At 38.6% G+C, this 24,093-nt stretch overlaps 2 protein-coding genes across 2 annotated transcripts; one reads left to right on the top strand and one right to left on the bottom strand.

The window, feature by feature from the left end:
- Window positions 1–818: 818 nt before the first annotated feature.
- LOC107768128 (protein POOR HOMOLOGOUS SYNAPSIS 1-like) lies at window positions 819–16,003 on the top strand. The gene is made up of 8 exons (XM_075241421.1): window positions 819–1,184; window positions 2,713–2,829; window positions 3,622–3,687; window positions 3,777–3,880; window positions 14,930–15,126; window positions 15,213–15,265; window positions 15,388–15,415; window positions 15,721–16,003. Exons 1-8 carry the CDS (start codon window positions 879–881, stop codon window positions 15,777–15,779), a joined length of 930 nt encoding a protein of 309 aa, XP_075097522.1. The 5' UTR covers window positions 819–878; the 3' UTR covers window positions 15,780–16,003.
- On the bottom strand, window positions 15,935–18,384 carry LOC107768127 (peroxidase 57-like). Its single transcript, XM_016587231.2, has 2 exons — window positions 17,592–18,384; window positions 15,935–16,921 (listed from the first exon to the last, which is right to left on the bottom strand). Exons 1-2 carry the CDS (start codon window positions 18,342–18,344, stop codon window positions 16,175–16,177), a joined length of 1,500 nt encoding a protein of 499 aa, XP_016442717.1. The 5' UTR covers window positions 18,345–18,384; the 3' UTR covers window positions 15,935–16,174.
- Between the last annotated feature and the right edge of the window lie 5,709 nt (window positions 18,385–24,093).

The following is a 24,093-nucleotide window of genomic DNA, read 5'->3' as shown; positions in this document are numbered from 1 at the left end:
TAGTGTTGCTTTTAACGTGATCTAAGGAGAGACGGATTTACGTAGAGAGGGATGGGGTACATGCACCCATGCTCCCCTCCCTAGACTATGTATAAAATACTAATTTTTTTAATTATGTGGTTAAATATGTTTGTGGCCACCCATGCTCAAGTGATTGGTTTGGTGCATTGATGACTAAGTGCCCCTCTTATCTCTTTTTTGACCCCAAGGCGAGGGGTTCGATCCCCATACAATTCTTTTTTATTAATTCCTTTTATTATTATTTACAGTAAATAAATTTCCAATTTCCCACACCCTTTTCAATTAACAACATAATTCTATGCCCTTTTTTTTTTTCAATTAACAAACAAATACATTTTTTTACTTCTTTAAAAAGAAAATACCTTTTTGCCTATGTCTTTTTTATTTTCTTCTCTTAATCATTCTTTTAAGTACAAAACTTTGAAATCCCTAAAAACAAAGTACTCATGACTCGTCTCTCTTTCGGCTCTGAGGCTCTCAGTGGATTCAAAGCAGGAAAACCCCGCCTCAATATTAAGCGCCGCTTTTAAAATCTTTTTTGAATGATTGTTTAGTTTGCTTTATAGAGTGTGAGATATTTAAAACTGTAAGTAATGATGTTATTATTGACCATTTTCAATAAAAACTCGTCGATGACAATTATAAAGTGAATGATATTTTTTGCGAATATAGTATTAATATAGTTTGCTCGTCAACTTGCCACCATCATAAAATTTTATATAATGGAACCAAATATCTATATTAAAGATAATAGTGCACCCATATTATTAAACTAAATACGCCTCGTGTATCTACGCTCAAAACCCGTCCTACATGCCGCAAGCACCTAAAACAACTCCAAACTAGAATTTTGAAAAATGGCGGGATCACATTCACTTTCATGGCCAGCAACAGCGGCCGCAGAGCAGTCGGAGCTGCCGCCGTCGTCAATGTCAATCGCCACCGTAACAAACCAGTGGGAAGCTGAATACGCTCGGTTCATCCTCTATCCTCCAGCTTCTCCTCATCCCTCTCATCCGTCTCTCGTCCCTCTTAGACGAAAGCACTGTACAGGCGGCAAATGGATCTCCTCTTCCTCCCTCGTTTCTCTCAAACTCCGCACTGATAGATCCGATCCTAATCGCGGTTTCATCCTCGTCCTCGCTTTCCGTCACACGATCCTCGTGAGCGCTCTCTGCTTCCCTCTGTTTTTACAACTATTTCGACTATTGAGAAATTCTAAATGCTCCAGAAAAAGGAAAAAAAAAGAAGAAATAACTGCTTTACTTTCGTTATATATTTTTTCTGGATCGTTATATTTATTTGCTATTTTCCCAAGGTGAAATTGAATTAGAAAATGAACAATTTGAATGTTAATTTCCTTTGTGACTTTTTTGATGAATTTTTTGTTTCAATTTGATGTGGCTTTGATTTCATAGGTAAGTTTACTTGGATTTGTTGATACTCGATTTTATAATTTGATCTCTTTATTCTTGCTGTTCCATCCTTTTCTTCACTCTGCGCTCACAGAGTCCTCGTGAGATATACTGCTTCTTTCTGTTTTCCCGCTATTTTACCTTTTTGAAAAATAATATGTAACTGCTTTGGTTTTGTTTTCGTTTTTCCTATTTGGATTGATATATTTGTTTGCAGACTCGCTCAAGGATGAGTTGAAATAGAAAAGGACAATGCATAACTTTTTGAATTTGATTGTTAGTTGTCACTAATTGTGAATTTATGATGTAATCTTATTTTACTGAGAGCTCTCAATTGTATAGTGTAGTTAATTTTAGTTTGAATTTGTTGATACTCGATCTTATGATATGCTTTCTCTTCTTGTCGTGGTTTCATCCTTCTGCTCGATCTAGCTCACAGAGCCACTATAAGCGTCTATTGCTTCTTTCCGTTTTACCGTTGTGTCTTGTCTTCTTTCTTTTTCTTTTGTATTGAACTTCTGTTTGCTGAATTTCTGAAGGATCTAGTTGAATTCGAAATGTATTCTGAAATTTATGATATAGTAATTGTCTTTTTTAAACTTAAATGTAACTTTGAGTTTTAGAGTCAATTTTTGCTTGAACTTGTTGATACTCGATCTTCTGATTCGATTTCACTTTTTCTGTGTTGGAGAGCTGGTATTCATTCTGTTGAATGCAAACGTTGTGTTGTGGAATTGTTTAAAATAGGCCGAGATAATCACAACAATGCTTCAGCGGAAGCAATTTCTTCGTGCCATTCTGGGCAAACAATAATGCTGTCTTTTCCCAGAGGGTAAATTACATAGCTGATCGTAAAAATGTCATGGGTACAGGGAAATCCATAGGTAATATGAATAGGTCAAGCGCACTGTTGAAAACTGTTGCAGGAGGGCCTATGCCAGTTTTTTCGTTGAGTACTGGGGACGCAGTGTACTCTTGATGTATTAGTTCTCTGTTTGGTAGCATAGTGGCACCTTTCTTACCCTTTGTTTGTGAGATAAACTTGTCTTACACAGCTTGAAGAGATTACACAGCTAAGCGCACGAGCATTAGTCTTGTGCATTATCAGTTCTGATTTTTAGTAGCTGTCTCATAGTTCTGCAAACAATGGATATCACTTGCTGTTGTTCATAAGCTCTTAGACAATGCTACAGTTATCAAGTTTTCTGCATGGAGAGGCTAACAGAATAGTTTCGTTTTTCTGACCTTTTTTGGTTTCATTATTTACTTCTTGCAGGAAGAGCATTACGTTTCGAGGCTGATGTTCTCATGGCCTCAGGTCTCATGTGTATCAGGTTTTCCAACAAGGGGAACTAGAGCTGTCTTTGTGAGCTATAGGGATTCTGTTGGCCAGGTGAGCTCATTAATTAGTCTTTGTGAAGTCATTAGTGAATTTCCTATAACTGTGATTATAACCTCATGCTCTCTTTAAACCCCCATTGTTTTCAGCTGAAACTTCTTCTTTCCAGGAAAACTATTGTGTAGAGAAGTAACGAGATTAAGAATCAGATTAAAATGAAAGTAGCTCTAGGGACAGGCAAGCCTCCCTCACGCTTCAAATATCCAATGTAAAGAGGCGAATGGAGCATTAAATGAAGTTAAAATAAGAACGAAAAGTTGCATGGAAGAAACTTGAAGTAGCTAGTTTTTCGGAGATACACGTGTATTATATGTAGTAAGCTAATTGTTCTGAACAAGTTCTTTTAGGTGTATAACTTGAAGTTTCAATACTATGACGTGGGAGTGATGACATCCTTTTCTTTAAGACTTTGAAGCATCTGAGACTCGGCTCTCTAACTTGACTACTGCATTTTATCCAAGCTCTGTACCATCTGGTACTTAAGAGTTAAGATAATAGACAGTCCTTCTGAGAGCATATATCATGGGTAACTCACTTCACAGAACTGCTACACGCGTTGAATCATTCACTCAAGCTTCCTAGTTGTAATGTTTGCTTTAGCTTTCACACTTAGGACATTATTCTATTGAGGCTTTGTCATATAAAGGGCACACTGAAAGAACTCAAAGTGGAATATATGATGGCCTGAGGCTTCTTTTCTGCTAATCCTGATACAGAGAACTATGTGGAAAGGTCCTATGATAAAACCACTAATGTTGGACTTCAATTTTCCTGTTATTTTTGCAGATTCAGAAATTCGTCCTGCGGTTCTTGACAATCTACGAGATAGAGAATTTCATGAATGTTTTAAAGGTGCATAATTCTCTATGATGCTCTCTACGAGTTCACTTACAATATACAACTTTCTTCCTTCACGTGCTTTTCGTATGTGAAATTCTTAGGGAAAGTTGGACAGCGCAAGTCCTCCTGCTCTTCCGTGTCTTGAATTTGATTCAGTGATATCTTCTCAATCTGAGTTTATTCCTTTCGGTGGAGCTTCACAAAGGTGAGATACTGATTACTGCAGTTGCTTTGACACATCCTCCTGTGAGTTTAGCAAATAAAGATATTAAAGTATAATTTACATAAGGTTTGATTTTCTCAGGTGTTTAACCAAAAAATGAAATTTTAGTCAAATCTAGAATTTAGAAGAACACGGGTTACTGATAATCAAAAGAATGTATAAAAGGAAGTAATTTAGGTAGCAAGAGAGTAATCAAGAGAAAAACAAGTAAACCAAAGTTTATTCCAATAGTGTTTCGTGTCCTTATAATTGATCAGATATCTCCCTTTTATAGATATCTTGGAGATATACGTTTTGTCCAAATCATAATAAGGCTATTATGAGTAATTAAAGACATTGAATGCTACGTTACATAATCATTACATTCAATACAAATTCTCTAACGTATTCCACATTTAATGCATATTAAATGCCGTATCTGCACTCTTTTCTATTGTCAGATTCATTCCTTTTGATTCTCGGACATAAACGACTTAGATAGATACGGGCGCTAAGTTATTTGAATAACTGCCCGTGCCTCTTCCTCTGCCATTTGCTCGTATCTGTTGCAACTCGTGCCTCTTAGCTAGTTGTAATTCTTTGACCATTTGACCAGTTTACGTGTCTCGACACGTCACCTTTACATTTAAATACAAATTTTCCCAATACAGATAGTCCCCCCACTTTCCATTTATTCATTAGTTGAATATTTGGGAAGTGGATTTCATTAAAAGAGAATTTTTGTCACCATTAATACTAGGACAAAATTGACGCTTCAATTGTCGCTTCCATTTAATGCTCCGTACACTTGTCATTTTTCCATTGGTTCTGCAGTTTTGCAGCCCTTTTCAAGGCTTTTCTACGGCTCCACTATTCACGAAGTGCCAGTTATCATTATTATGGTCCTTCCATCACTGCACTTTTAACTTTGGCGGTTGCTTATTAATATAAATATAACTTCTTTCCTTGTCTTTTACCACATAAAGCTTATTGAACACTTAATTCCTCAGATCTCAGTTCACTTCTTCCTCACATTATTCTTCTTCGCCATGTCTTCACCAAACCCTAACCCTAGGAGAGTTCCCATTGTTGATACCTTCCCCAATGCCCCCATTAGTCATAGAAGGGGAGGTAGACTTCGTAGCTTAGGGTCTACTCGTGGTGGTGGTTCGTCTATACCTTCTCCTAGTTCTGGTCCTTCTTCTAGAACCAGAGGTTCCCTTTCTCACAAATCTTCTTCTAGTGGTAAAGAACCTTCTGAACCATTACGTGAGCCTTTAGTAGAGGAGATAGTCCCTACAGAACTATCTTTTTACCATGATAGGGAATCTCTTAGACACCAGGTTTCCGCTTAAGATCGTGCTGATGCTTACCCCACTCAAATTACAGAAGTTTTGACTCCTGTAGTTCGCAAAGACTATCATTGGAGTAATGATTTTTCCATTATTATCCCTAATCCAAATCATAGAATTACTTCTTACTTGACTGTGTTCTCTTTTGTTTATACATACCCTTTCACTTTAGGGTCCAAACTAGTTATTGACCCAGTCATTATTGAATTTTGCCGTTTCTTTAATGTCTGTTTGGGTCAAATTGGCCTAATCATATGGAGGGTTGTTGCCTGTTTGAGGCATTTAACCAATATGGCTGACGTTTCCTTTACTTTCCCTCACCTGATTCATCTTTACTCCCCTAGGCTTTTCCGTAATGACGTTTTTACCCCAGTGGCCAGGAGTAAGAGGGTTTTGGTGAGCCCTGAAAATGACAAGGACCGTGGCTGATATGCCCGGTTTGTTGTTGTCCCGACTGTTGGCTTAGTGGGTGAGGATAACGTTCCCTTCCCTAAGAAGCGGAATTTTGCACGTAAGTCTTTTATCCTTCTCGTGCCTTTTTTCTTCAAGTTTATCAACTTCTCTAATTTTGCCCTTTTTTTAGCAACCATGGAAGTTGTGGAGGATATTCCCAATTTCCGTGGTTGGGTAGATAAATTGCTGAAGACCGCACCAATAGATGGTAGGTCTTGGAGAACACTTTCTAACCGTTACGGTTGGAAAGTAAAGACTCATGGTAAGAGTTTTTATTTCATCTTTCACGCATATATATATTTTTCTTTATTGCTCTAACTCTCATCCTTCTTTTTATCAGGATTTGCTATTCGAGGAGTTACTGCTGAAGCAGTTGCGGCCTCTCGTGTCTCTTCGGGAACCCGTACTCCTTCGGGGACCCGTATCTCTTTAGAAAGAGCTCGAGAAATAGTCTTGGGTTCTTCTTCTGCGAAAAGAAAAACTGTTGAAGAGGAAGACTCTGAAGAAGAGGAAGATGGGGGCTCCCTGGTGACGAGACCACGAGCTAGGAGACGCATCGTCTCTGATGACGAAGCTGAAGTTTCCCCTCGTCTTTCTGTTTCTCTTACCGAACCTGTTGAAACCCCAGTAATAATTCCTGACGATGACGTCACTCCTCATGATACCCGTGAGTCTATTGATCAACTTTTCATCAGTGGTTTTGGTAGTGGAAGTTTAGGGCCTGTTTTAGATGATATACCCTTATCTTCTTTTTCAACTCCCGTGCCTGTGATTCCTTCCTTACTAGCCCCAGCTGTTTCTGTTCCTTCTTCTACTGTTTTCACTTCTTCTACCGCTCCTTCTTTGACAATTCCCCCTCCTATCGTTCATCATACGGAAGTGGGATCTTCAAGTAGAAGTGACGCTATGAGGAGGGTAACTATTGAAGTTCCTGCTGATAGCAGCCTTTTGAGGAAGTCAGGTCAGACAGATATATGGCTGGAGCCTTTAATTGGCCCAATTGAAAAAGCAAAGCTGGAGAGCCATAGTTTCCTGACTCTAATGAATGATATCGTGCATGCCACTTTGAAGGTATTTTCCTTCTCTCCCTTCTTTACTTTGTAAAATTTTTTTATCTTTGGGATTCTTATTTCCCTTCCTTTTTTTAGGCCAATCTTATCGGCACAGAAATGATGAACTGAATCCTTCAATTGGAGAAGGTAGCACGTGATTCAGAGAAGATAGCACGTGATTCTCAGTTGGAGGCGATCAATTGGAAGGAACAATTTGAGAGTGCACAAATTGATATAGAAGATTTACAAGAGAGCAAGAGTACCTTAGAGCAGTAGGTGCGGGATTTAACTTCAGAGTTAGCGGTTGTAAAAACTTCCTCAAGCCAAGCAGAAAAAGAAAAAGAACGTCTCGAATCCTCCTTCTCAGAGCAACTATCTAAGGCCAGTGAAGAGAACAAAGAGTTGAAGGATCTTTTGAGTCAAAAAGAAGTTTACGCTGGGGAGCTCCTGCAAAACTTAACTCAAGCACAAGAAGACCTTCGAGTCTTTGCTGATAAGGTGCGTGCTTTAAAGAGCTCCCATGCCTCTCTTCAAGCTTCTTATAACTCCGCCTTGGCTGAAATGAAGAGCTAAAGAATGAGATTGCTGATTGGGAAAAAGATTATGAGATCCTTGAAGAAAAATCTGCTGTTGAGGTAAGTTGGGCATTTTTGAATTCACGTCGTGATACCCTAATTGAAGCTGGCCAAAAAACTTCAACCTGGAGTCGGAGTTAGCTAAGATCAATGAAACCATTGAAAAAGCTCAGCAAACTCAGGACTTCCCTTCTCCCGTGGTTGAAGCTCCCGTGAATGTTGAAGCTGATACGGGTATCCCAACTCTTTCAAGCCCAATCGAGCCTGTTGCTGCAAGCCAAGTTGAAACCACATCTGTTGATGCACCTGCCCAACTTGAGCCCGCTACTATTGATGCTCCTGCTTTAGTTCCACAAACTTCTCAGTGACCAATTTTAATCATTTGAATGATTTTGTTTTTATTTTGGAAAATTGTAATCAAACCCTTAGCTTCATTTGAGGGTTGGTTTTGGAAATGCAAGTCCCCAAGTCTTTTATGGGGCAATTTGTATACAATTTCATAGTTTTATGACTAAGTTCGTACTTAGTCTTCAGTTTTTAAGTATTAAGAAGTTTTTCATGTTATTATCTTAAACTTCTGTCTGCTTTATTCTTGCCTTTATTTTTAAGGACTTATAGAATAATTTGCATTTTTGTTTTTCGAAAATGCTTCTGTTAATCTCATGACTAACTAATTTAAACATGAGTTTTATAAAAGAGGACCCTTTTATATTTCGACACTTAATGAAAAAGACGTCTCAACTTCATAATGGTGTTATCATACAATAAAAGAAATAGGAACACACATGTTTCTTTGAAATAACTTTGACAAGTTTTGAATAATACTTTACATGTATTTGAATTACATCTATAACTTTCTCGTAACTGTTTTTCTTGTAATAGATTTTTACAAAAGAAGAATAATAGACACGGGGTTTTTCCTTATAACCCGTTTTAGTACATAGCCTTTACCCTAACTATAGTAAGGTTTTTCTTTGACCTTAGCTCGTGACTTCATCTCGTGACTTTGTGACTTTTACTCTGCACTTGACTCTTTTAGGCTTGATTTTTCCTCAATCTTCTTTGCCTTCTTTATACACATGTCTGTGTATATTATGTAGTCCCCCAAGTGTTTGAGTGTTGAAGTATGAAACCTCGAGCACTTGATAGTTTCTCTCATTTGGTCCTTTTCCTGAAAAGGAAAAACATACGGGACTTGGAGGTGCAATTATAGATGAAGACTGCTTAACCCATTTGAATTTCTATCAGAATAATTGTAACCCTAGGCCAGGAATTTTAGGTTATTCCGTGTGCCTTACAGGTCGTGACTCATCATTTAGTGCGGGTTAGCTTTTTGCCTATCATCTAAAATCGTTAGTAAAATATTAACAATTCAAAAATTAAATTTAAAATGGTGATACCTGACCGTGGGTATTCCTTAGAAATAGTATCTCTTCAAATGAGCAGCATTCCAATGTGAAGGTAGTATCTTGCCATCCATTGTCTCCAATTCATATGCTCCCTTTCCTGCAATATCACGAACTCTATAGGGTCCTTCCCATGTTGGACTTAATTTACCTGCGTTAGCTGCCTTTGTAGATTGAAAAACCTTTTTAAGCACGAAGTCCCCCACTTTGAAGAATCTGAGGCGTGCTTTTCGGTTGTAATATCGTTCTATGACTTGCTTTTGTGCTGCCATTCTTATTAATGCAGCTTCTCTCCTCCCCTCGAGTAAATCTAGATTGACCCGCATCTCCTCGTCATTAGATTCTTGTGTCGCCTGTGTGAACCGTGTACTTGGTTCCCCTATCTCAACCGGAATTAAAGCCTCAGCTCCATAAACCAATAAAAACGGTGTTTCTCCTGTACTTGTTTTTGCAGTTGTGCGATATGCCTATAAAACTCCAGGTAACACTTCAGGCCAGTTACCTTTTGATTCCTCTAATCGTTTCTTTAAATTATTGATAATAACCTTGTTCGTTGATTCTGCTTGCCCATTACCCACCGGATGATAAGGTGTAGACGTAATCGTTTTAATTTGCCAACTTTGAAAGAATTCCGTGATTTGAGCTCCAATAAATTGAGGGCCATTATCACACATGATCTCCTTTGGTACACCGAATCGGCATATGATATTCCGCCAAATAAAATCTTTGACTTCCTTTTCTCGCACCTGTTTAAATGCCCCTACCTCCACCCATTTAGTAAAATAATCAGTGAGTACGAGCAGAAACTTTACCTGTCCTTTTGCTTGTGGTAATGGACCCACGATATCCATTCCCCATTTCATAAATGGCCATGGCGCAATGACTGGATGTAATAACTCCGCAGGTCTATGCATATTGTTACCGTACCTTTGACATTTATCACATTTGGCCACGAAACTTTCTGCTTCTTCTTCCATTTTAGGCTAGTAATAACCTGCCCTAATTAAGGTTCTTACCAATGACCTTCCTCCTGCGTGATTCCCGCAATGTCCCTTGTGTATTTCTTTCATTACATACTCCGTTTGCGAAGGTTCGAGGCATCTTGCTAAGGGACCACCGAACATTTTACGATATAAATTGCCTTGCTTTAAGCAGTACCGAGCAGCCTTCTTTCGAAGCGCATGAGCTTTTTTCTTATCATCAGGGATGATACCATACTGCAAAAAAGCAACAATCTCGTTCCTCCAATCCCAAGTTAAATTATTAAAATTTACCTCATTCTTATCAGGATCGAGAACTGAATGAAATAAATGTATAACTGAGGCGTTTGCATCGCTTGCCACATCAGCTGTAGATGCGAGATTAGCTAGGGCGTCCGCTTCAATATTTTCATCCCTTGGTATTTGTATAACTTTCCAGGTTTGAAATTGCTTTATCAATTCCCGTACCTTTTCTAAGTATTGTTGCATCCTTGCTTCCCTAGCTGTATAAGTCCCCAGCATTTGATTAACCACGAGTTGTGAATCACTCATGATTATAATCTGATTTATGCCAAGCTCTCGCGCCAATTCTAGACCTTCAATCACAGCCTCATACTCCGCTTCATTGTTAGTTATGGAGTGACATTTAATAGCTTGTTGAATGGTTTCACCCGTAGGTGGTACCAAGACAATCCCTAAACCTGCACCTTTTACATTAGATGAGCCATCAGTGAATAAAGTCCAAGTTCCCGGGTTAGCTCCATTGAATACCTGTAATTCTTTTTCTGCTTTTGATTGCATCCCCTAGCTAAAATCAGCCACGAAATCAGCTAACACTTGTGATTTTATAGCAGTTCTAGGTTGGTATGTGATTTCGTATTCACTTAACTCTATTGCCCACTTAGCTAACCAACCTGATAGCTCATGCTTATGTAATATATTATGTAAAGGGTAAGCAGTTACTACAGCGATAGGATGACACTGAAAGTAAGGTCTTAACTTTCTAGATGCCATGATTAATGCAAGTGCAAGTTTTTCTAACTGAGGATACCGCGTCTCCGCATCTAACAAAGATTTACTAACATAATAGATAGGGGATTGTTTACCTTGTTCTTCTCTGATCAAAACAGCGCTTACCGCAACTTCCGAAACAACAAGGTAAATGAGTAGTCTTTCCCCAACCTTTGGTTTTGCCAGCAAAGGTGGATTTGATAAGTACGTTTTCAAATTCCTGAGTGCCTGTTGACATTCTTCATTCCATTCAAAATGATCATGCTTCTTAAGGGCTGTGAAGAATTTAAAACACTTCTCTGATTATTTAGAAATGAATCTTCCCAAGGCTGCAATTCTCCCTGTTAGTCTTTGAACTTTTTTCTTGTTTGAAAGTATATCAGGGATTTCTTCAATGGCCTTAAGTTGTGCAGGATTCACTTCAATACCACGGTTAGAAACAAGAAAACCCAAAAACTTACCTGATGCAATGCCAAATGCACATTTTTTGGGATTTAACTTCATATTAAATTTGCGCAAAATTGAAAATGTGTCAGATAAGTGTGATATGTGATCTTTTGAATACTGAGTTTTAACAAGCATATCATCTATATATACCTCCATAGTCTTTCATAAATGCTCTTGAAACATTTTGGTAACTAACCTCTTATACGTTGCACCTGCATTTTTTAGACCAAAGGGCATTACTTTATAACAGTAAGTTCCCCTATCTGTTATGAATGAAGTTTTTTCTTCATCTCCCGAATCCATTTTAATCTGATTATAACTTGAATGTGCATCTAAAAAACTTAATAGTTCGTGACCTGCAGTTACATCAATCAATTGATCTATGTGTGGTAGTGGAAAAGAATCTTTAGGGCAGGCTTTATTAAGATCTGTGTAATCTACACAAACCCGCCACTTACCGTTCTTCTTTGGAACTACAACAGTGTTAGCTAACCAGTTAGGATACTTTACCTCACGAATGGAACCAATTTTTAGCAATTTTTGGACTTCTTCTTGAATCACCTGATTCTTGAAAGTTCCTTGCTTTCTTTTCTTTTGCTTGACAGGAGGGTATGATGGATCTTCATTTAGTTTATGAGTCATCACCTTCGGTAGTATTCCTGTCATGTCAGAGTTGGACCAAGCAAAGCAGTCCACGTTAGTTTTCAAAAATTCAATTAACTTACCTCTCATACCTTGGCTAAGATTGGCTCCAACATAGACTTTTTTATCAAGCCATTGAGCAAATAACACGATAGACTCTAATTCCTCTATTGTTGTTTTGATATTTTCATTCTCTTCTGGCTCTTGAATGGTATCAGGCCTTGAATCTATATCTGTTTGCCCTTATTCAGTTGAGGTTTGTGTTGTGGTGTCCTCAACTGCCTTCTGTGATTGCTATTTACCTTCATTTCTCGTGCTTGTATCCGCAACAGAGTTGATAGCCCTGGCTGTATGTTGATCTCCACGAATTTGACAGATTCCCCATGGCGATGGAAATTTAATAACTTGATGCAAGGTTGAAGGAACAACATCCATTTCGTGGATCCATGGTCTCCCAAGAATCATGTTGTAAGCCATCTCCATATCTACCACCTGGAACTTTGTATCTTTGACGACTCCTTCAGCGAATGTGGTTAGTGTTACCTCTCCTTTCGTGAGGACACTAGAATTATCAAATCCAGATAGAGTATGCGCATTTGGTATCACTTTATCTTCAGCTTGCATCTCACATAATACTCTTAGCAAAATAATATTCACGGAACTACCTGGATCAATCAAAACTCGTTTCACATTAGTATCATATACAATTAAAGATATTACCAGTGCGTCGTTATGAGGGGTTAATACGCCATCTGCATCTGCGCCATTGAATGTAATGTTGTCTTCCTCTAAAACATGTCACACCCGTTTCCCTTGGGTAATTGTTACTTTGGAAATTTTGTTAGCTGTAATATGTGATATACCATTGACGTCTTCACCCCCACTTATAACGTTGACAATTCTTTTGGGAGAAGGTGATTTTGGAGGCTCCTACCTGTTCTTCATGTAAGCTTGCTTGCCTTTCTCACTGAACAACTCAGTAAGATATCCTTGTTTTAATAAATGATCAACTTCACTTTGTAAAAATCTGCAATCTGCTGTTTTATGTCCGTGGTCATTATGAAACTCGCACCAATGGTCAGGGTTGCGCCTGTTTGGATTCGATCTCATTTCCTTTGGCCATCGAACCTTATCTCCCATGCTTCTCAAAACAGCTACAATCTCGTAGGTGATGGCGTTGAAGTTGTAACCACCGAATCTCGCCTTTAAATTTCTATCATCATCTCGTGACTCATAGTTGTTTCGCTCGTTCCTGAATCTTGATGAAGAACCTGATTCTCTGTTTCTTGATCTATGATCGTACCTTTGATTATCCTTCTTTGACCGTGAGTCCTTTCCCGCAGGTCCTATGTGCTCGCACCTGTTTTTACCGGATCTTTTTTCGGTCTCCGCACGTCTCGAACTTACCTTTTCTTCTTTTTGAAATCGTGGAACAGTATCTTCCTCAATCCTCAGCTTCGTGTTATACCTGTTATAAACATCATTCCACGTTGTAGCTGGGAATTCTCGAAGGCTTTCCTTGAGTGTCTTCGTAGCTTCCGAGCTTTTTTCATTCAAATTACTTGTGAAAGCTATAGCTGCCCATTTGTCAGGTACACGTGGCAATGTCATTCTTTCACGTTGAAATTTGTCCACGAATTCTCTAAGCAGTTCTGAGTCCCCTTGCTTGATTTTGAAAATATCCTCCATTCTTTTCTCTACTTTTTGAGCTCCCGAGTGTGCTTTGATGAAAGAATCTGCAAGCTCAGCAAAAGAATTTATAGAATTTTCGGGTAAAAGAGAATACCATGTTAGCGCTCCTTTGGTGAGCGTTTTACCAAATTTTTTGACTAATACTGATTCAATCTCCTGCTTAGTCAAATCGTTGCCTTTTACGCCCGTTGTGAATGCATTCACGTGATCTCGTGGGTCTGTTGTTCCATCATATTTTGGAATATCAGGCATTTTGAACTTTTTTGGAATTGGGAGTGGAGCAGCACTTGGCTTCCAGGGTTGTTGCGAATATCTATCCATATCTACCCCTTTGATTATGGGCGGCACCCCGAGTATCTGCTCCATGCGCTCACTTTGCTCCTTGAGCTGTTTCTGCAAGGTTAGTAGTAAATTTTGTAAATCAGAATTAATTACATTACCTGATTCTCTCTCGTGTGATTCACTGGGAGTTCCACCGCTGCCTGAGTTAACAAGCCCAGAACAATGGTTTTCCAAAGTGTTATTATTTGGAGTAGGTGTGGGTGTTGCAACATGTAACTGGTTAACAAGTGCCTCAACAGCTTTGTTGACCTGAGCAGCAATTAATTTCTGCAAAGCTTCATCAACAGCTTCAACATTTTCAAATTGAGCATGCTCGTTTATTTGAGACCCATCAGGAGTACCCTCATAAGATTGCCGTGGAGAGTCTCGTGGAGTAGGAACTTGAGTGTTAATGTTCTGTGGATCTCCCTGATTTTGTTGGTTCTCTTGGTTTCCTTGAGTGTTGTCATTGTTGTTCGACATAATTGATGCAACAAGGAAAGTTAAGTGAAAAGAAAATAGATTATCAGCTTCCCGGTAACGGAACCAATTTGTTTAACCAAAAAATAAATTTTAGTCAAAGCTAGAATTTAGAAGAACACGGGTTACTAATAATCAAAAGAATGTATAAAAGGAAGTAATTTAGATAGCAAGAGAGTAATCAAGAGAAAAACAAGTAAACCAAAGCTTATTCCAATAGTGTTTCGTGTCCTTATAATTGATCAGATATCTCCCTTTTATAGATATCTTGGAGATATACGTTTTGTCCAAATCATAATAAGGCTATTATGAGTAATTAAAGACATTGAATGCTACGTTACATAATCATTACATTCAATACAAATTCTCTAACGTATTCCACATTTAATGCCTATTAAATGCCGTATCTGCACTTTTTTCTATTGTCAGATTCATTCCTTTGATTCTCGGACATAAATGACTTAGATAGGTACGGGTGCTGAGTTATTTGAATAACTGCCCGTGCCTCTTCCTCTGCCATTTGCTCGTATCTGTTGCAACTCGTGCATCTTGGCTAGTTGTAATTCTTTGACCATTTGACCAGTCTACGTGTCTCGATACGTCACCTTTATATTTAAATACAATTTTTCCCAATATATCAGGGACAATGAAGGATGGATATATACAGCTTCAGGTGACTCTAGTTCCCATCATATGCCAGTGACCTGGGCGCCTGGATTTTCTCAAGGTTCACATACAGAGGAAATGAGACTAAATCGCGAAGCTGAGGAGATTCTTTCAGCTTTTCCTCCCAGTTTCACGTCCTTCTTGATGAACTGCGGCCCTGAAGCTGATCAAGGTGGTTCTCATCAGTCGACTTTTCATGAAGTTCCCCACTTTTTGATTCAAAACTAAACACCGAAAATAATTGTTAACTGAATGCAGTTGCTGCACAGTCAAGTACGACGAAGGAGGTTGACCTTAAAGACCAAATTGCGGTATTGTTTCTGTCTATATCTTTTATAGAGATCAACTAACATTCTGCTTCGCTGAAATTTTTTAGCTGGACGGCTCATAATTTTGTTCCATTTGTATGATCCACCTGCTTATTCTTTTGCAGAAATATCTAGAAGATTCTTCATTCCAAGGTATGTCTTTAAATACTAATGCCCCTTTTCCAGGTTTTGGTCGATGGAGCATGCACATTACTTCATATTCCTAATGCCCCTTTTTGTTTTTAAAATTTATTTACTTTTTCCTTTTAATGGATGGAAAAGCCTTAAAGTCACTGTTCTTGAAGTTGATTACTATTCAAACCATGGTAAAATAAAGCGTTGCTAAGTAATATCTACGAGTTGTAAAAAAATCACTCACTGTTAAAAAAAGCAGCTACATGCAGATGCTGATTTGACTGGTTTAGAGTACTAATTTGCTGAATTGCTGATATTGATAGATATGCTGGTCAAAGTTGAGGAAGTCATCCGTGAATTGGGAGATAATACAGTGCTGTAGCTGCACCAGAGCTGATGCAAAAAAAAATCATAGCTGATTACCTATTAATTCTTCAAACATGGGAGGTTTTTTTCATTTTCTTTCCCAATTTGCTTATAGAACACATCAAAACAAGCAAGCAGTTGTACAAGATAATTTTTTCCGTGCATTGTCTGTTGAAGCAATTACATTAGCTATCTTAAGTAGAACTTGGAAGTACAAAATTGTGATCTCATTTTAGACAAGGACTTGCTTTGCACGTTTAATTTGTTGTAGATGAGCAAGTCTCATCTATCATGCACCATTTGTGTGTTTGTTATATTGGTCCTATGAGCTACTAAGTAAAAGTTGGTTAAAACAAAAAAGAGAGGAACCAGTTCTGTTTTGATGCATGTTAGAGCCTTATATCCAGCTTTTCAGTTAACAGCCCTGCACTGTTTCCTGATCTGCCCCTGGTCACCAGTGAGCACTTGCATTGAAGCCAACTTGTTCATGGCCTTGCCCAACTTGTTGAACCATCCCGATTGGTCATCACCAAACTTTTGGATATAGTCCTTTGTTCTGGGATCTTCACTCAAAAGCACATCTGATTCAAGTAGTCCTCTTTTTTCAGCCAGCTGCTTGTAGTAAATAGAATCCATCTTGTACTGTGTGGTGGTATCAAAAGCCAAAGTATTCATTTGGTTGGTACATGTGAATCTCATAACTCCAGCGAGCCTTGGATCTACCATGGCCGCCTTCTGAGGATTATCCAATCGGTAAAGGAAGCTGAAACAGTGTGCTACTCCAATGGAGTGGGCACCAATTAAAACTGCCAAATCCTCTTCATTCAGGCCTTTCCTTTTGAAGAGGTCAATCAACGTATCCACTGTATTATCAGGAAGTGGGAGGTTGCCATGAACATTTGCTTCAAGGGATTCCATTCCATCACGACGTCCACCAGGCACGTCATAGTGAGGGACACCGGATACAACAAAGGCATCCCTTGATAAATATACCAAAAGATCTGTGCACGAGACTACGCGGGGGCATTCTGCCTCAAGCTCAGCCTTGATCTGGTCAATGAGATCAAATCCCCTAACTGTTGGTCCATTGGAGTTGGCGAGCTTCTCTACCCTTGCCCCACTTGGTGTCTGGTCTAGCAATAGTGATGCATCACATCCCTATGCATTAGATAAATGAATTTTCATTAGACTTTAATGTTATTTTTGGTTATCAAGAAAGCACAGGAAAGCCTGTTTCCTGCGAAAGAAAGTGGACGAAAAGGAAAGTTGAAATGTTTGGTTAATAGAGTAAAATTTGCAAATGTGTAGAAGTTAGTTTGGGCTTGTTCTGTTTTCCTTTAAGTTTTGCAAGAATAGTAAAATTTGCTGTCATTGCCAGTTGTGGAGCCAAAAATTCTACTAAGAGGATTAAGAAAATGCGAGACTGCCACACCCTGGATTCCAACCTGTGGCCTAATGCAATTCTCAAACCATCTTTCCACTTTATTAGAAGTTTTCCTTATGTCAAGAGGATTTAACAATTCATATGTATAAAAGAACAATTTGTTTTGATTTTCGATGATGGTAATTCAATTGAAACCCCTTTGCAAAACGTGGGAAGTGTAGGATCAGCTGATCAAGTACATATTCTCCCCAAATTTCCACATAATGAAACTGGCCCAAAGGATCTTAACCACCAAAATAAAGATCGATTCAGTCATTTTGAATTCATTAAATGAGCAGCTACATATCAAATGCAATCCAAAAGATTCGAAAATATGTTTCTTACTGAATATCCTGAGAACATCATCATAGAATCTACATATTGAGGTAAGGATTGAAGTCTTACATTGACAAAGCAATCATGCAATAGAAGGCGGGGAATCGCAGCAGCAATGCTGGAATCATTCCCAAAAGCCCTGATCATGCCATCCTTAATAATCTTCTCAGCTTTTGGGCAAATTTCATCGTAAAATCCCACTTTCAATCTAGCATGTTTACGTAGCTCTTTAATTTCTTCTGGTGTTGGATGTTTTTGCCCTGGAGCTGGCTGTACAGGCACAGGTGTTTGTGTGGCTGATGGATTAGGTGTTTGAGGTGCACCCCCATATCCTATTGTCACAGGTGGTAGAGTTGCTCCTGGATATCCTGCAGGCACATTCGTAGGTGTTGGATTAACGGTCACGGGATTAGGCGTTGGATTAATAGGCACAGGATTAGGTGTTGGATCAACAGGTACGGGTGTTGGGGTTGGATTGACAGGCACAGGTGTTGGAGTTACAGGTGCAGCATCTTCTTCAGGTTGGCTTTCTTCAATGATGTCATGATCAAGAATTTTTTCCCACAGATCATGCTGTTTTTGTGCCCTTTTCTTCAATGCCCTTTTCAGTTTTTTCCCCTTTTTACCATCTAGTTCAAAAATTGTGTCATCGTCGTCGCTGACATGAGCAACATTATTAACATGGATTGGCACATCAATATTTTTATCAGAATTGTTCGCTAGGAGAACTTCAGGAAGATGATCTGCAAATGCTGAGGACAGAGAAGGGAGAATCGTGCAAATAAGAAAAAGACCTGCAAAAATTCTTGCCTTCGCTGCCATTTTTCTAAAGCATGATGGTTGTTGATAACAAATATTTGGCATTTATAAGCCTATAAACTGTTGAGAGGGAAGAACTTGAGGCTACCATTGTTAAGTTTTTAGGTAGTTATTTAATTTTGGTTGGACTAATAATCTCACCCCTCAAAATAAGGGGGTCCTTTCTAACCTATCTAACAACATTTCTTTCTCTTCTCTTTTTTCTAGTTGCTAGGAGTAGGAGAGCAGGTCATATGACTTTTGCTATGTGGCCTGGTTGCGTTAATTTTGATGTATATAGGTTTTATATATGTAGCCTGCATAATGCAGCCAAAGAATTGTACAATAACTAGGTACTTATATTGCATTGTAAAAATTATGCACACCCCTTTTCCTAATCCCTAGCTATATATAGAGAGAGATATAACTTCTTATTCTTCAATATCTCACAAGAAAGACATCAAAGCAATAGCTATGTTTTCTCGGTACGCATTACTAGTTTTACTCTTTCCTCAATTCTTTACATCGTTAAGAAATTTTGCGCTTTGCGCCCCAACTCAGTTGTCTCAAATTTACCCTTCCCTTGCTCGGATCAAATCAAGAGCTGTAGCTCTCTACTTTACCAGCACAATGGTCTCAACGAAGACCAAATCACGATATTCTACTCTGTCAATAAATCACAGATCATGCCAATTAGTCGCGCAGGAGGGAAACAAGACTACCTAGTCACAGTACCTTGTTATTGACAAGATGTTAATGGTACTATTGGATACTTCTATAATACAGTTTACAAGTTGCAGCCTGGTGACACATTTGCTAATATTTCGAAACAAATTTATACTGGGGAAGCTTGGAAGGTTGGAGGAGAAGAGAGAAGTTATATAGTTGGAGAAGAAGTAACCATTCATCTCTTGTGTGGATGTGGAGAAAAGGCTGATTCTCAGCCTGTAGTTACATATACAGTACAAGAATATGATACTTTACCAGTTATTGCAAAAACTTTTTCTTCTAAAGTTGGTGATATAGTAAAGCTAAATCCTTATTTGGGTCAACTTCCACAGTTCCTTGATGTGGGTTGGTTGTTGTATGTCCCCATGGAAAGAAGTTGAAGTCTTATATGCCAAATTCATGGAATTTGGTGTCATTTCCTTTGAGAGTTTTCTCACATTTTGTTGGTGATTTACGGTAAAAGTTTTTACCATTATTGAAGTTCAAAGTTGTGCCTAGACATCTCTTTGTCATATTATATTCCTGAAACAAAACTTACCAATGATCAAATTGTGTTATTTAGCTACATAGGTTCCATTATAGGATTTAATTTAAGGATTAAACGAAAAGAAAAAAGATAGCAAACGCTATCTTCTTGGAGTAAATTATAAGTACTACTTAGAGAGTGGCTCTAGAAGGGAGGGACAAGAAGATCTTGATCGAAAATTTAACAGTTCCTGCGTATCGCTTATTTCACTTTTAGCCTGCGCCAAAAACTATTTACATTTGGTAGCCAAAAATGTATTTAAAAATTTGTATAATTTTTGTATGACATACAGAATGTATATATATACAAAAAGTATATTTTTTTTGGCTATTATTTTAAGAGCGTCTATACAATGTCATTTTTCCTATATATATCGAATCAACGAGAATCTGCTCAAGTGACTCATTCAAGGATTGAACAAAAGTGTGAACCGAAACCTTAAGCAGTAGCCAATACGGACCTTAGGTTCTAAACGCTTCCATGACATATAGAGAAGCATATTAGTATGTTATTAGATAATTCATCTTAAGCTTGACCAAAATTCTTAATCATTTTAAAAGACAAACTATTGTATAGTAAATGAAGCTGGCATAAATGAACAAAATGGATATTGAGGATTCATGTTACCCGTTCTAACTAATTTGGAACAGAGATTTAGTAGTTATTGTTGTCTTGCTGCATATCCTGGATAGAACATTAATAAATTAATGTCATATCATTTTTATTTTATTTTACATGTTCGTGAAATTTAGTAGGAAGTGCACAAATAGCCGATTTCAGGGCACATCATTTAAAGCATAGGTAGTTCTAAAAAACTATTTAAAGTTTAGTTACATTTGTATAAGTAATATTTGGATAAAAATTTGCCTAGCCGAAACCCAAAAGGTTGAAGTTTGCTGTCTACGAAACTGACTGGATGCAGTTTAATAAACTTCAAAGTTGTAGATACACATCAAGAAGTCTTTCAGGATTGCTCCCATAACACAAATTCTGTAACCGTAACTTCATTTTATATGCAGTTGAATACTTCTACTGTTACATCCCGTACTTTGATATTAGGATGAGTCATAGTAATACATATGAGCTTTAAGGAATTAGGATTATTCATGAAATTATAAAAATTTGTGACTATGTTAGTAAGACCCTGTAAATTTAACAACACTAATACCGTTATATACATTTGATATGGTATTTTGAGTGGAATACTTCTAATAAAAGTTTGAAACAAAATATGATTTTTATATAGTTATTAATATTGCTACTTTCAAATATGCTTTAAATTAGACCCATAACACAAATTCTGTAACCGTACAGGTTGAGATTCTGTAACCACCAAAGGATGTGGTGCAATGGATGAGACTACTCTTCCCTTCCCCAGAGGTCTCGGGTTCGAGCCCTGGATATGAAAAAATCTTTGGTAGGGAGCGTTTCCCCCCGAATGGGCCCTACGCGGCGCGAATCCAGATATAGTCGGGCTCCAATGCGGGTACCGAATACTGAGTGAGAAACCAAAAAAAAGAAGATATACAACTATGGATAATACTATATTATCTATTATGTATACCAACAAGCATTCCAACCACATGTAGGGTGTTCTCCAGGCTTATATCCTTAAATAAATTTACCTTCCAAATTCACCATAACTTCATATATTAAGTTCAAAAGGTCTGAAGTTTACCTCTAGCTGAGTCCAACTTCCTCCCGAAGATCCGAAGTTGTGGTTTTAAGTTTAGTGCTTTGAACTTTAGCTTTTTGTGTCTAAAGTAGCCTTTGGCAGAGCTTAACTTAAGACCCAAATGATATGAAGTTTCTCGTGTTAAATTTAGCGGGATTTTTGTCCCAATTTATTTATTTATTACAAACAACTTAATTTAGAATAGTGTTTGAAAATTGGCCATGCCTTAAATGGTGCTATCACAAGTGGCTATCTGGTGCATTTCTACTGAAATTTATTTCCACAGAGGGCACAGTAAAAAGCCCAACAACAATGGGCTTCAAATTGGTAGGAATAACATCAGTAGCCACTTGTGATGGCACCATTTAAGATATAATTAATTTTGAAAAACTATTTTAAAATCTAGTCAGGGTTGACAAACTTCAGACCTACGTTACTGTTTGTTTGAGCAAATAAATACTAAACCAATTAGTAGTGACTTAATGGAGTAAATCTCAGTTGAATTCAATAAATCCTAGACCAAATAGAACAAAACTCTTGGATAACGAATAGAGTTTAGGAGCACTAAATAGTAAGCTTAATATGCTATGATTGACAAAATATATAATTTCATAACTATGTAATAAATGCAAGAAATGACAAGGGTTATAGTGTAAAGGAATTGTCCCTTAATGATTGTGTGATTGGGTACTTTCTTTTCTGACGACATGAAAAGTAAGCAGTCAATGTGTGTATGAGATCTTGAGATTTATGAATAAAGGTTGAACAACATGTGCTTGAATAAAATGAATAAGACAACTCTTTCGTATATTCTTCTCTTAGCTTTACAATATCTCTTAGTTTTCAAAAAGGCAGATCCCCTGTTTGTTCACCATCTTCTCCTATTTATAAGGAACATTCCCCAAAGAACCCTAAAAAGTACAACATAAAGAATATCCAAAGGAATATTCTTTCTGTCTCTTTCTAAGTTTAGGTTACCATTATTATTCTATCTTAGCTGCCCACTTCTAGTCGTCGACCTTCATTTGGGTGACCGTCAGTCGCTGTGTCGTGGTCGACCCCATCCAATGTCTTGCTTATCCGTTACCGTGGTTACCAAATTTGGATTTATACAGTTAGTCCCTCCGCTTGTTGAGGTCGTAGCCCTGTACGTCCTCAATAAGCATACATCATTCGTTTCCGTTGTGGGAGAATTTGGCTATTAAATTACGCTGCGTTGACTGAGGTCGAGAGAACGACACAACCTGCGAAATCCTGATTGAATGTGGTTATCAAGATATGACGTCACTGCCACGCATGTCATCACTACGCATCTTCTCGAGACAACATCGGTGTGCTTGTTGCTTTGGTTTTAGCGCCATTGACAGTCCTCTGCTTCGATTCTCGTGCCACCTAGCCCTATAAATAGGTGAGGGTTTCGTTTTTCAGAAATTTTCGCTATTTTCTTCCTTGTGTGTACATTATTCTCCTTTGATCATCTTTCTCAGTTCTTAGCTCCGTTTCTGTGATTTTGCTTTCCATCTTCCCGTTTAGTCACCGTCTCTCCCTTCAGGTTTACTAGCACATCCTCTGTTATCGAGATGTCCCGAACCTTTCGTGCACAAGATGAAGTTTCCGATGCCACTCCATTGTCAATGGCCCCTCCTTCCGGTGGGGAGGACATCGCGACTGAGGAGGGTGATAGTTTCCCTACTGTAGAAGAGATACTCCTCATAAACCCTTTGTCCAGGAACGATTTCCATAAGGAACCTGCTCCTTTTCCCGTTCTGGTGATCTGTGAAACCGGGCCATCTCAAATAGATGAACTCCGGTCTACATACCATATTCCTCCTCACATCGAGATGGTTCCAGCTGTGGGGGACATCGTAGAGGTCTACAGACCTAGATATTGTGCTTTTTATATGTATCCTTTCGTGATAGGTCATACCCTCCCTCTTCTTCCACTGGCGGAGGAGTTTTGTCAGTTTTACAAATTCTACCCGGCACAGCTGTCTCCGTACTTGTATAAAATCTTTCTAATGCTGACAAAGTATGCGGAGTTGGCTAGGTGTGAGGTTGACATCCACCACCTTTTACATTTATTTTCCCCGAGCTTTCATAGAGGTACCATGATACATCTGCAACATCGCGGGACCAAGGGGTTGGTGGTTGGAATGGATGACAGGGCGAGCCGGACATTTTGGCACAAGTATTTTTTCATCAAAACGGAGCACTTAGTGTCGGACCCTGCTGGGTTTCCAAAGTAGTGGAATCATAACCGTAGGTGTCGTTGATGTACGCTTGTTATCTACTTTCGTTCTTTCTGATTTTTATTCATCTGTGATTTTTCTGTACAACTGAGAGGGATGCACCCTTCCCCGTTGTCGACATTGAGGATTGGGTAGCTCGCGTGCTACCTCACATGGTGGGGATTCTAGACTGGGCCGCTTTCTTCAAATGCTTTGGGCCGAAGGTTCAATCTGGTAAGTGTTACTTTTGCTCCGACCTTCAGTTGTTTTCTATCATTTATTGATACAATCTCTTTGTGGTGGCAGGCCGACGGGTTTCCAAAAATAAGGCTCCAGTCCCGGCATTTTGCCAGGCCATTGTATTGGCGGGGATGCAATTTACTTAGTCGAGTTCGTCCGCGGAGGTCGTGCTCAAACTTTGCCAATAAGGGACCCTCCTCAGGATGTCGCCGTACGGGGCGAGATCTCTTCCCGGCCTACCTACTACTTCGTAGATGAGTCTTCCAACAGAGATGAATAGCCGTCGAGAAAGAGGAGGAGGGTGGACCTTAGGAAGGTCGTCGCCACCGATGTTGAAAAGATGAACGTCGTTGCTTCGAGAGTGGCATCTTCGCT

Source organism: Nicotiana tabacum, chromosome 20 (genome assembly GCF_000715075.1).
Source record: "Nicotiana tabacum cultivar K326 chromosome 20, ASM71507v2, whole genome shotgun sequence".
In the NCBI taxonomy this organism is placed as follows: Eukaryota; Viridiplantae; Streptophyta; class Magnoliopsida; order Solanales; family Solanaceae; genus Nicotiana; species Nicotiana tabacum.
This window is presented reverse-complemented; position numbering and strand designations above follow the sequence as displayed.